The sequence below is a fragment of the Symphalangus syndactylus genome, chromosome 7 (assembly GCF_028878055.3).
Source record: "Symphalangus syndactylus isolate Jambi chromosome 7, NHGRI_mSymSyn1-v2.1_pri, whole genome shotgun sequence".
NCBI classification, from domain to species: Eukaryota; Metazoa; Chordata; class Mammalia; order Primates; family Hylobatidae; genus Symphalangus; species Symphalangus syndactylus.
This window is the reverse complement of record NC_072429.2, coordinates 39,467,844-39,481,763: the sequence shown is the minus strand read 5'-3', so window position 1 is coordinate 39,481,763 and position 13,920 is coordinate 39,467,844. Positions and strand designations below refer to the sequence as shown.

At 39.4% G+C, this 13,920-nt stretch overlaps 1 protein-coding gene across 5 annotated transcripts in view; it reads left to right on the top strand.

Annotated features, from left to right (window-relative positions):
* STK32A (serine/threonine kinase 32A) overlaps nucleotides 1–13,920 on the top strand; it is a 179,237-nt gene that overhangs the window by 112,645 nt on the left and 52,672 nt on the right. For 4 of the 5 annotated variants that reach the window (XM_055285743.2, XM_055285742.2, XM_055285741.2 and 1 more), the window contains exon 7: nucleotides 4,183–4,272. In XM_055285743.2, coding sequence (XP_055141718.1) covers nucleotides 4,183–4,272 — 90 coding nt within the window. Of the gene's footprint in view, nucleotides 1–1,733; nucleotides 1,860–4,182; nucleotides 4,273–13,920 lie in introns of those variants that run through there. The other variant, XM_055285745.2, reaches the window with a different exon arrangement.

The window sequence follows — 13,920 nt, the reverse complement described above, 5'->3', positions numbered from 1 at the left end:
ATGCACCAAAAGACCAAGTGGACAGTGTCCTTTTAAAACAACATACAGTGTAGAATACAGTAACTTATCCCCATTTAATCACTCCCTAGGTAGTACCTAGGGATATGCATTTTCAGCAAGCATCTCAGAAAAAATGTGGGGCACATATTCTAAACATCTGCAAGTAGCAGAGACTTAAAAGTTGGGAGCAGTGCCAGCCGATTGGTTATGGTGCCCTAGAGCACTGCGTTGATGTCAGAGATCCTCAGGCTGTGCACAGGAGCAGTAAGAAAGAGTGTAAATGATGACAACAATGATGGCTGAATTCAATGGCATCATAAGATGAATTCAGATTTTTTATATGATCCTCTGTCCCAAGCAACAGAGGCAAAAAGAAAAGGCAGAAACCCTCTCCTAGAGTGGTAAATTAGAAGTTCTGAGGCTTGCACCTGAAAAACTTTTCAGGTAGTGATTCTCAACTGGGCGTAATTTTGGTCTACTGCTTCTCCCTGCAGGGGACATTTGGTAATTTCTGGAGACATTTTGATTATCAGGATTCCAGCCAGGGTTGGGAGGTGATATCAGCAGCTAGTAGGTAGAGGCCGGGTTGCTAGCATGCATCCTGCAATGCACAGGACAGTTCGCACTACAAAAAATTATCAGGTCCAATATTTCAATGGTGCTGAGGTTGAGAAACTCTGCTCTAAGGCTCACTCAAGGCCTGGGCTAATGAAAAAAGCCAGAGAAGTCCTTCATTCCCAAGGCAATTCCTGTGTCCTTCAATCAGCAGGAGACTGAACCCTTTCCTATGATCCAGCAGTCAAATTTCATTTTCAAAACACAGAAGGGAACCTGACAGATAGGTCACCATGGTAAGGAGAAGCAAAGCATGGCTGTAGCTGGACCTGGGACTGAGGCTTAGGGCCAGCACTCTGTGAAGTTCTGCCTTCATTGTTTAGCTCAGGAGCACCAGGCTAGAAGATCCAGTAGAACATGACCCTCAGATAATTTATCCCTCTCCTTAAATAGGCATCCTGGAAGTGGACTAGAACTCCGAGCCAATCAGAAATTAACTGTTTTAGGTTATTCAGTTCTTTGATCTTGTGATACAGCACACAAAGTTTTTGGTAGATTCATAGCCTGACAAAGGGATTCTAGACAAAATTCTAGGTCTTAACTCTAGCTCTGTAACTTTTGAGTCTTTTGAACCTAGCCATAAATGACTCATATATAAAATAGGGCCTACCTCACTAGGCTAAAGGAGAAACTTTGTGTGACAACATTTTGAAAACTGAATCATGCAAGTGTAAACAACATTTAAAAGGAAAATATTCAACATTCTTTCAACTGACGTGTAATGAGTACTCACCAGAGTTGAGAAGTTCTGCTCAGCCAGGCCCTCTTTTAAAACTGTAATCTCAAACTTTATTAGGTCTCATAATCACCTGGAAGGCTTATTTAAATATTGGCGCCCAACCCACAGAGTTTCTGATTTGGTATAATAGAGCTGAGGGGGGACGGGGCATAAGAATTTGCATATCTAACAAGTTCCCAGGTGATGCTGATACTGCTGGTCTGGGCACTACATTGTAGGAACCAATTGGCTCTAAAACCTTCTCTACCTTCCACTTCTACATGAGCATAGATAATCTTGTAGCTGAGTCAGCTTGGAAAATCTATGCAGACTAAAGTAGACAGTTGCATGTCTGGCTGCTCATCTGAATCATCTGTGGAATTTGTTGTTTTTAATACAGATACCTGGCTCTCCTACAAGTCCCACTGAATTGGAGTTTCAGGAGACCAAAGCCCAGGCACATGTGTTTTGCAAAACTACACTGAAGTCTCTGATATCAGCAATTAAATGCTTACTTCTTGCCAAATGCTGTGCTAAGTCTCCTGTAATCATTATTTCATTTAATATTTCCAATAACCTCTTGAGAAGACTATGATTATCTTTCCAACTTTACAGAGAGGATAAGTGACGTTTTCAAGGTAACACAGCTAGTTAGTGGTAGAAACTAGACTTGAAGCCAAGCAGTCTGACTCCAAGAAACAGGCTCTTCACCACAGTCTCCAGACTCACCTGATTTATATTAAACTTTGTGAATCATTGGTCCAACCAAGCAGTCTGACTCCAAGAAACAGGCTCTTCACCAAAGTCTCCAGACTCACCTGATTTGTATTAAACTTTGTGAATCATTGGTCCAACACTATGAGCAGAACCCATGGGGAGAAAGAGAAAAAGAAAAAACAGAGACAACCTATGCTATGATAGAGTAAGTTATTGAAATCCTGATTTCAGGATTGGTGCCACTCCAGCAAGAATACCTTTTAACTAGATGAGTGTTACCTTTACTTTACTGAAATATCATCACATAAACAAAGCCAAAACACTTTCTGCACAAAATAAAATCCTGGTGATAAAAGCAGTGAGATTTATGTTTAGCAGCAGGCTGGATACTATCAGGGAGCAGACAATGAAGTTTGATTTGGGGAGTGTGGACTGTGGGCCCTGGAAGAATCTGATGACATGCCCTCCAATTACAGCTGTATCTCATCAAAACCACAGACACATGTAAATGGAAATGCCAACACTTCAAGATTCTCTGAAAGCAGATGACTGTCATGCCAACAGCTAACATAATAGGCTTGTCTGCCTGAGCTTTTGGCACGGCCCTTTTGTTCCCTCTAGCTGTAAATGCAGGGACCCTAGAGCATCTCATAGAGTGTGTTCCCTGCCACATACAAGTATTAGACCCACACTATATTGCTTTGAGTGTTAAAGCTGAGAGAGACCCTAGAGATCATTTAGTCTACCCCTTCTTTTTTTATATAAAGGAAAATTTAGTTCCACCTTGGAAAAGGACTTAAAGTCTACTATGTGTTAGAGGCAGAGTTCAAGGCAGAACCCAGGCCTCCTGGCTCCCAGTCTAGTGCTCTTTATAGAATCCCTTTAAAAATGAAGTTGATTGGCCGGGTGCAGTGGCTCACGCCTGTAATCCCAACACTTTCAGAGGCCGAGGCAAGCAGATAACGAAGTCAGGAGATTGTAGAACACCCTGACCAACATGGTGAAATCCCGTCTCCACTAAAAATACAAAAATTAGCTGGGCATGGTTGTGCATGCCTGTAATCCCAGCTACTCGGGAGGCTGACGCAGGAAAATCACTTGAACCCGGGAGGCGGAGATTGCAGTAAGCCGAGGGCACACCATGGCACTCCAGCCTGGCAACAGAGTGAGACTCCATCTCAAAAAAAAAAAAAAAAAAATTAAATAAAAAAAAAAACTAAAGTTGATCGCCGCCCCCCACTATCCCTTGATAACAGTTATTTTGTTGGGGACTGATGAGGCCAACCTGAACTATCAGACAAAAAATATATACAAAAATATTTTAGAAAAACTTGGAGAAAAGGGATGCTTTCTTGGCTAGGAAATAAATATTCGTATCCATATTCATGCCAGTTTTGTAGTAATAATATTTGCCTCTTACTTTTCTTTTCTTCTTTTTTTTTTTTTTGAGATAGAGTCTCACTCTGTCACCCAGGCTGGAGTGCAGTGGCGTGATCTTGGCTCACTGCAACCTCTGCCTCCCAGGTTCAAGTGATTCTCCTGCCTCAGCCTCCCAAGTAGCTGGGATTACAGGCACCCACCACCACACCTGGCTAATTTTTTATTTTTTATTTTTAGTAGAGACGGGGTTTCACCATTTTGGCCAGGCTGGTCTCAAACTTATGACCTCAAGTGATCCACCCACGTCAGCTTTCCAAAGTGCTAGGATTACAGGGGTGAGCCACCACGCCCAGCCTATTTGCCTCTTTAAAAAAAATAATCCCATAAGGGATGTTTGGAAACGTGATACTTTGAGTATCTCTTGGCTGTCTCCTTCATAATGTTCATAGGCTAAAGTAACTTAAAATGTCACCAACAGACAAAAGATGCCTAACTAGAATTACCTGACCACAAATTATTAACTACTAAGGGTAAAATTTTCTGAGGCTGAACTACAGGCTTACAATCAGAGACTAATCATTGCATATCATGAAATGGAGAATTGCTGGTCTAAGACCATGTTGGCCTTGAGGAGGGACTGCAACTGGCCTACAAGAATTAACAGACTAATTGGGTGCTTTCAGTTAGAAGCATGGTTGTGCCACTGGGTTAAATGGGACTTAACTTTCTGTGTGGTTCTTCTCTCTCTGCAGGGCACGTGCACATCACAGATTTCAACATTGCTGCGATGCTGCCCAGGGAGACACAGATTACCACCATGGCTGGCACCAAGCCTTACATGGGTATGGGTTTCATGAGTGGCTTTTTTTTTCTTCCCTGTAAATACCATTTATTACAAGTGGAATCATCTGTGGGGATTTGCAGCTAGAACTGGTAAGTTCCTCTCTGACTTTACCTGTGGAGCTTCTGATTTCATGGGTCTTCTCCACTAGCAAGCACCCAAGATGACTTTGATAGGAAAGGACCATTGATTACATTTTGAAAACTTATTTCATGAGTCAAGGAAGACCGTTTGTACCCACTTCCTAACAAAAATATTAACTAATTCAGTAAATACCTACTAACAGTCTCTGTGTGCTTAGCACTGTTTCAGATGCCGGTGACCCTGTAGAAAGCAACACAGACAAGGTCTTCAGCTCCTGGAGCTTACATTCTAGTGGGAGCAGATTTATTAAAAAAAGAACCAAACAAGGCCAGGCACAGTGGCTCATGCCTGTAATCCCAGCACTTTGGGAGGCCGAGGTGGGCAGATCATGAGGTCAAGAGATTGAGACCATCCTGGCCAACATGGTGAAACCCTGTCTCTACTAAAAATACAAAAATTAGCTGGGTGTGGTAGCACGCACCTGTAGTACCAGCTACTCGGGAGGCTGAGGCAGGAGAATCGCTTGAATCTGGGAGGCGGAGGTTGCAGTGAGTCGAGATCGCACCATTGCACTCCAGCCTGGCGACGGAGCAAGATTTCGTCTCAAAACAAACAAACAAAGAAGTAGGAAACAGTAATAAGCAAAACAGTAATAAGTGGCAAAGTATTATTTTAACCATTATTTACATAATACTGCATTACATACATAGAGCTATAAACTTTACAAAATACATTCCCAGCTGTAATTTTAGATTTACTTGTAGTGCCACAACAATCCCATAAATTCTTCTGTTTAAAGATAAGGAAATTCTGGAGCTGGATGGTGGCATGCATCTGTGGTCCCAGCTGCTTTGGAAGCCAAGGCAGGAGGATTGCTCGAGTCCAGGAGCTGGAGGCTGCAGTGAGCTATGATCATGCCACTGTACTCCAGCCTGGGTGATAAAGTGAGACTCTGTCTCTAAAAACAAATAAATTATTTTTAAAAATAAATAAAGGTGAGGAAATTCTGCCTCAGAAAGTTTAAATGTCTTTGCATTATTTTGTGTGTAGCGAGGTGAGGAACTGGTTTTTGCCTTGACAATTCAGCATTTACTAAGGGGTGACCAAAAAGATAGTGTTAGATGCAAAATTGTCAGTTGGTTTCATGTATAGTTGTGGTAACAAATCAACTACAAAAACTCTTAAGTTCACCTGTTGGGAGCAGCCATCTCTATATAGACACCAGAACTAGTTTTTAGCAGAACTAGCTTTACTTCCTGTCCAGCCTCAACAATGCAAGGAGAGAGCTGGTGTCCTTGAGGGGGCACACAGTATTCAGAAAGAGGGAGTTCTCCCTCCCTTCTCCCTGTGGTTGCTCCTATGGCAAGTGAGTCAGATCTCAAGAGAATTATCTGTAAACTCTTAGAGTGACTGCAAGAAAAGATACCTGGAATTTCATTCTTGGTTAGATATCTGTGTAGTTACTGGACTTGCTGCCTGGTCCTGGAGATAACACAGCCTGGTTGGCCATGGAAGGTTGATGAGTTTGGGGGCTAGTCTTTCTGAGGATCATAGCAGCAGGAGACAGGTATGCAGTGAATGTGACTGTGTTGGGGAGAAGTGAGGTAAATTAGCTACAGGCTGTGATCCACCTTCACATGGGACCTTCCAATGACCAGGAGTATAGCCTGGAAGGGAGGGAGGCTCCTGTCAGTGTGACTTCCTGAAATCACCACAAGTCCCAATAGAGCTCAACATACCAGAATCACTGAGAGTGGAGCCTAGGCATAGGGTGGTTTAAAGCTTTCAGCGTAATTCCTCCATGTAGCTAGGATTTACAACTTCCGCCACAGACCCCTAAAGAGAGATTACTCTGTAGGGGTAGCACATGTGTGAGGACCCCTCTGCCTCTACTACCCTTCTTTCATGTCCTAAAACAAATAGTGCTTTCTAGGAAAAGATAGAAGGACATGTGTGAGAGCCAGATCAATCCTCCACCTCCATACCGGGGTGGCTGAAACCAGCCCAGCGGGGTGGGTGAAGGAGCTTTGAATCAGATATGAGAATAGTTTTAAAATTCACAGAACTGAATTGTAAAGTATCTAAAGTAAATGTAATAAGCAAATAAGACTAAAACTTATTAGGCAACAGACTGAGCTATCATTAGGCGAGCTCCTTATCCAGCAAAAACAGGAAGTTAGACACTGCACAGTTGCTGTCTGATGATAGAAGACTAAAAACTACTCATGCTTGGCGGGGCACGGTGGCTCACACCTGTAATCCCAGCACTTTGGGAGACCGAGGCAGGCAGATCACGAGGTCAAGAGATTGAGACCATCCTGGCCAACATGGTGAAACCCCGTCTCTACTAAAAATACAAAAATTAGCTGGGCATGGTGGCGTGCATCTGTAGTCACAGCTACTTGGGAGGCTGAGGCAGGAGAATCGCTTGAACCCGGGAGGCGGAGGTTGCAGTGAGCTGAGATTGCGTCACTGCACTCCAGCCTGGTGACAGAGTGAGACTCCATCTCAAAAGAAAAAACAAACAACAACAACAACAACAAAAATCTACTCATGCTTTACCCTAATTAGTTAAGATGCTTAAAGCAGGTGATGTGGTGATGTTGCTGTTTAAACTGGTGGGATTAAGTCGGGGTGGAATGAATTGTTTCAGCTAGATATGGTCAGAGTAATTCAAAGGCAAAATATTTCAACTTGAAATCAAGGACAAGAGCAATGCCATTTTCTTTTAATATTTCATTCTCTTCCCCCATGTAACTAAAGAGAGAGAGAGAGAGGAAAAGAGAACCCCCTACATGCAGAGCCACCTCACTTTCCAACAGAAATCTTGTATGAGAAAAAAAATGAGCCTTATTTTCTATGATATTTGAACAACTGCAAATTTCATGGCTTTCAATTACCAGTGGGGGGAATAAATCTCTTTTGTCACTTCTAAAATAATGGACATATATAATTCAGCCCATTTTCTGCCTAAAACCTAGGGTACTCAAATGATAAAAAAGCATATCCAAGCCTGCTGCTCTGATGAGTTTATTCTCCAGGTTTCCTGGGTTTCCATATTAAGGGCTATTTTCTTGGAGCCAAATCAGAAAATGTGCATCTGGGTTTCCAGGGTTGGTTTCCATGGTGAGAGAAGTACAGGGAGGCCACCTTTCTTTCCTCTCCCCAGTGGTTTTAAGTACAATATCTGTATAATGTAATTTTTTCAAAGTTGGCATTTCTAGTCTTCTCACAAGATAGAACTGGGAAATTGGAACCTAGGAAAAATTCTGTGCACTTTCCACTTTTACCCTTGTAATTAACAATGACTAATATTTTTTGAAATCTTTCCCCGGACCAGACAAGGTGTTAAATGTTTTACATTCATTTATTCATTTATTTTTCTCAGCAGCCCTATAGGGCAGACTATACTTATCACTACCTTATAATGAGAAAAATCAGAAGCTAAATAATGTGGCCAAGATCACATGGCTAATAATTGAAAAGTCTAGATTTAAATCAAGCTCTGTCTGATTTCAGAAATCAAGCTTTTTTTAAAAGGAAGATTAGCAAGAAATAAAAATATGTTTGTAAATATTTTTATCTGTGGTTTTTAAATGATTCTAAATCAACTTAGTTAGGCTAACATATTGGAAATGTTTCTTGTCTTATTACAAAATGATTATGTGATTGCCACACTCCTCCTTTTGGATAGGAGTCTTTCCCAGAGGTATTGTGGGTAGAAGTCTGCTGTCTCTTTTTAAAAATTATGCTCCCAATGATTTGGTAAAATCTACCAAATCTATCAGCACCCATTTTATAGTGCTTCTATAGGATACTAAGTAGCAATTCACCAGAAAGAACAAAAAGAATTCTAAAAAGAAAGAAAACTAACCAAAATACTGAATGAAGATTGGAGAAATATTCATCTAATACAAGATGCTGAGCATATTTTAAATCAGTTCGATAGCTCTGTAAATAATAAGTCAGTATGCCAGTTCTTCACCACCTTCCATCCAGCAAGGAAGTTTTGCTTTTTACAATTTATTGTCTTCTACCTCTCTGCTCCCTCTGGTCCCTCCATTATTCCTTCTCTCTTCTCCTTTGTCTGTGTGAATATCATCCAGATTACTTAGAGTTAACCAATTAAAACATTCTCGGCCGGGCGCGGTGGCTCACCCTGTAATCCCAGCACTTTGGGAGGCCGAGGCGGGCGGATCACAAGGTCAGGAGATCGAGATCATCCTGGCTAACACGGTGAAACCCCGTCTCTACTAAAAAAAATACACAAAAAAATTAGCTGGGCGTGGTGGCAGGCACCTGTAGTTCCATCTACTCAGGAGGCTGAGGCAGGAGAAAGGCGTGAACCCGGAAGGCGGAGCTCTCAGTGAGCAGAGATCGTGCCACTGCACTCCAGCCTGAGCAACAGAGCAAGACTCCATCTCAAAAAAAATAAATAAATAAAATAACAAATAAAAATAAAAATAAAACATTCTCCTCCAAATTATATATGTATGTATCTATATATATGTATATGTATGTGTGTATGTATATATATGTATATGTATGTGTGTGTATATATATATAAAATAAGTTCACTATGGACTAGTAAGCAAAAGGAAAGTAAATTAATCCCTTTGCCAATAGATATTTACGGTTTATTTCCAGACATTTTTTCCTAAGCACAAACACATACTGTTTACATTTTAAAAATATTTGATCATGCTAAATGTAACCTAAATTTTCATTTTATAATGTAACAATAATGATAGCATCATATAGTGAACAATTATTGTTCCAAGCACTTTGCTAAGTTTTTAACATTTATTATTAAAGTCTCAACCCCATAAAATAGGTTTTACTATTGTTTAGATTTTATAAGTTAAAAAAAAATCAGGCCCAGAGAGAGAGAAAGTGATGTGATCATAATCACACAGCCAGTGATTGGCAGAGCATGAAATTAAACCCAAGTCTAGAAACATGCAGTGCCTGAGACATGGACAATGATGTGACAGTGATGAAGGTAGAATGGCTGACATTGCTAAGCTCTTCCTAAATGTTAAGCACTGTTCTAACTGCATGCATTATGTCATTTAAACTAAAAACAGTTCTGTGAGGGCAGTACTATCACTGCAGTTTTATTATAGCATATTAACATATAATTATTGTAGTACATTGTATATATAGTACTATGGTTATAGTATATATTGTTCTCACTTCAGAAATTAGCAGACCGAAAGGTTAAGAAACTTGTTGACTGTGAAGCTGGAGGCAGTCGTAGGGGTCTGATGCCAGAGCCCTAACTCTTAACATGCTGCAATACTGACCCTTTGTTCATGTCAATAAACATGCCTCTGCTAAAATAGAAACCCACTTCTCTTAATCAATTTTTTGTTGTTGAATGTTAGGTTGTTTCTCATTTTGAAATACAGATAGAGCATCCCAAATCCAAAAATTCCAAATCCAAAATGCTCCAAAATCCAAAACATTTTGAACGCCAACATGACACTCAAAGGAAATGCTCATTGGATTATTTTGGATTGATTTGGGGATTTGGGATGGTCAACCAGTATAGTGCAAATATTTCAAAATCTGAAAATAAAAATTGAAATTCAGAACACTTCTGGTCCCAAGTATTTCAGATAGGGGATACTCAACCTGTACATTTAAATTTGTAGTAAAAATCCTGTTAGCAGAATTATGTCCTGGAACTTAGTTATTTCTTTGTGATAAATTTTCATTCAATAATAATAGTGTATTCTCTTACTGAAAATCACTCAAGGAAAATTTTGTGTTATCACCACAGAAAACGGTAATGTGGGTAATGTGAGGTAAGGCACATGTTAATCAGCTCTATTCAGCCATTCTACAATGTATTTATTTCAAAACATAGTGTCGTATACAATATATGCAATTTTTACTTCTTAATTAAAATTAATTTGATTAATTAAAAGAGCAAAAGAATTTCTGTTGTGAAAATTCATATTAATTTGTACTTGCTCTGGAAGTGTCTGAAGATATTCATTTTCCTGCATTCTCATCAGTGCTACACTATCAGTATCTTTAATTGTCCCAAAAAAGATAAGTAAAAATGATATGACATTATGATATCACCACAGTATTTCTTTGACTTCTTTTGTCAATTGCCTGTTCAAATTCTTTGCTCATTTTCTACTAAGGTGTTAATACTTTTATCCTATTCCAATGGTTCTTATTGATTATATAAATAATTCTTGCCTTTTATATATTTGGAATATGAAATCCTAGTGTATCATATTTGTTGTACATTTCATTACAAATATAATTTCTCATTTTTTAATTTTTTGCTATTTTGTGGCCTATTTTTGACATGAAAAGCTTGCTTAAAATATTATCAAGCCACTCGTCTTTTTACTTTATGTTTTCTAACTTCGATGCTATTCTTAGCAAGACTTTCTTACCAGATTTTAGATGTGTTTGCTTAATTTTTTTATTCTGATTATGGTTTCAATTTTTTACTTAACTCAGTTGTATATTATTCTGACTGAACTTATGTGGCAAAGATCTGACTTTATTTTTGTATGATTATTAAATAATTGTTTTGAGACTATGTATTAAATAAGTCCCTTTCCATGCTGATTTGAAATATGTTCATCATAAACTAAATACATTTTTGTACTAACATCTATATTCTGTAGATTTCAAATCTTGTAGCTTTATAGGTTAATACATGGGATGCAGGACTCTCTCTTTATTCTTTTCCAAAAATATTACTTCAAGAATTTTTTTCTTGTAGATGAAATTTAGAATCATTTTTGTAAAGTTCCGTGAATTAATTCCATTAAATGTATAGATTAGAATACAAGGAATATTATTTGATTTAATAGGATTTAATTTAATGGAATTTAATAGAATACAAGGCATAGATTTTTTTTTGCTTTGTTAGTGTTTCCTTTATTATAAAGCACCAAAATAAATAAATAGGTAGCTAGCCAATTTATCCACAGTTTCTGAGAGCTATATAAGATGGGCAAAGCTAAACTATTGTCTAAAACTATGTACATAGAGATTGATCTATACAGAAAAACAAGAAAATTATTAACATAAAATTTAGCACAGTGACATCTAGGGTTATGAACAGAACAGGACACAGTGATGGGGACAAGATTCTATTTCTTGACCTGTATCATGTTTACGTGGACATTTCCTTATAACTGTTTGCCAATTCTGCAGTGTTTTATTTACTTTTCTGAATATATGTATAGAAATACATAATGAGCAATACCAAACAAAATACTCAGTGGCTTTTTTGAGGGACACTTAGCCCTTCTCCAACTCTCTTAGTACTCTCTTAGGTGCAGGGAATCTTCTTGAAGGGTTGGTGATAGCCCTTCAATATCTTCCTGCTCTGGTTTCTCAGCTATTTGAGGGCTCAAAGAATTACTCATCTGTTATGTTTTTGTATGTTGTCATAAAGTTTCTTCTTAATATTCCACCAAAATGCTTCAGTGCCTTGCATACCATGAATACTTGCTGAATGAATAAATGTGTCTTAAAATGTTTTCATGCCTGAAAATAGACCAGGCAGAAGAGACTAAAAAAGAGTACTGGATAAATAAAGCTGGAAGAAAGAAAGTGAAAAGAATATTCATGTAAACCCCAAGGATAATCCAATATGACAGATACATAACTTTTATAGAGTAATGTTTATTCTATTAGGCATTTTCTTAGCACAGTGGCTCTGATTATCCTCAAAGTTATTTGTAGCTTCTCTAAGTGACGTGTGTGTTACCCATCACCTAGGGACTATCTGATATGACTTGTTGTGAGATACTGAGAAGGGAGAGCAGAAATATAGTCCATCCTGTCTGTGGGAGTAGTGTGAGGTCAGGGCCATTATCTCCCAAATTGCACTGGGTGCTGTGACTTGCAGGAAGGATGCAGTGATGCATGAAAGGTGAATGCACTAGGGAAGTAGCCCTACTTATTCCTGCTGCATCAAGCTCTTATAGTCAGGGCCAGTCCTGGGCATTGGGATGTAAACACTTTACCTCTCTAGTTGGATGTTGTTCACAGGATTTTACTTAAAAAGAACATGAGTGCACTGGGTAGGGAAAACCTGTGTGTGCAGGACCCATGTCATACCAGTTTCCTTTGCCCAGAGCCAGCATTTTATACAGGTGGCTTGGGATCAACCGTACATATCTTGCAACTAGGTCAATTATTATGAATGTTTGCCTCTCTGGAAGCCTACCCAATGTTTCTGAGCACTTTATAAATGCTAGGTACCATACTGAGACTTTGACATGGATTATCACTGTTAATTTCTGACTCTATAAAAATTGCCTTATTGGCTGGGTGCAGTGACTCACACCTGTAATCCTAGTACTTTGGGAGGCCAAAGCAGGTGGATCACTCGAGCCCAGGAGTTCAAGACCAGTCTGGGCAACATGGCAAGACCCTGTCTCTACAAAAAACACAAAAATTTTACCAGATGTGGTGGTACCCACCTGTAGTCCCAGCTACTCGGGAGGCCGAGGTTGGAGGATCACTTGAGTCTGGGAGGTTGAGGCTGCAGTGAGCCATGATTGTATCACTGCAATACAGCCTGGACAACGGAGTGAGACCCTGTCTCAAAAAAAAAAAAAAAAAAAGAAAAGAAAAGAAAAGAGAAAGATTGCCTTATTCTGCTTTTGCTGTTTCTTAGGCTCTGCCAACTTGCTCAAGGTCACAATAAGTGGTGAAGGTAGAATTTGAACCCAGTGAGCACAGCTCCAGAGCTAATGATCACAACTATTGCTTGAGCAATTGATTTGTTCATTCATTCAACAAATTTCTCTCCAGTGATTCTGAATGCCAGATTCTGTACTAGACAATAGGAATATGGTGGTGAGCATGCAGAAGCATTCCCTGCCTTTGCTTTGTGCTTCATTCTCCCTATTACATCCCTCGGGAGTTAGGTTTATTCTTAGAAGGGTAGGTAAAAGGTTCATGGTGTGTCAAAGTACTTAGAGAATGCATAACTTGGGGTCCTCTCTGGGGGTAAAATTGACTGTAGCTCTGCCTTCCACTGGAATCAATTGAAAGAACTACAGTTACAAAGTGTAAAGAACCCACAGCTGTTGTAAAACCTTACACTCTCCAGAATGCTCGCTCTTTCTTTTCTCCCTCCCTCATCCCCAACAGATGGCTGCAAGTGCTTCCCTTGCTGCTTCCAGGTGACTCTGAGATAGAGAGATTACTCAATGTATGCTGTACCAAATTCTGCATGTTGTCTGTGACTGTTATAGAAATTTAGATCCTTTAGTTCAAACCTTCCCAATCAAAACAAATAACATCTTCTTAACCTTCTTGATTTCAGGGTGAGCCACGTACTTGAGGCCCAATAGGACCCAAATTTTAATCAGTGCATGATCTAAATAAGAGAAAGAGTTTATCCATGAAGGCCTGTGCATGCCTGTGTGTGTTGGCTGATGAATGAGGCTACTGAGAGAGATTAGAAAATTAGAAATATTTGCCTGCTGTGAGCAATCTAGCAACGGATGATAAACATCCATAAAAGTGTTTATGTTTTTGATCCTGGTAATTCTCCTTTGGAGGAACATGT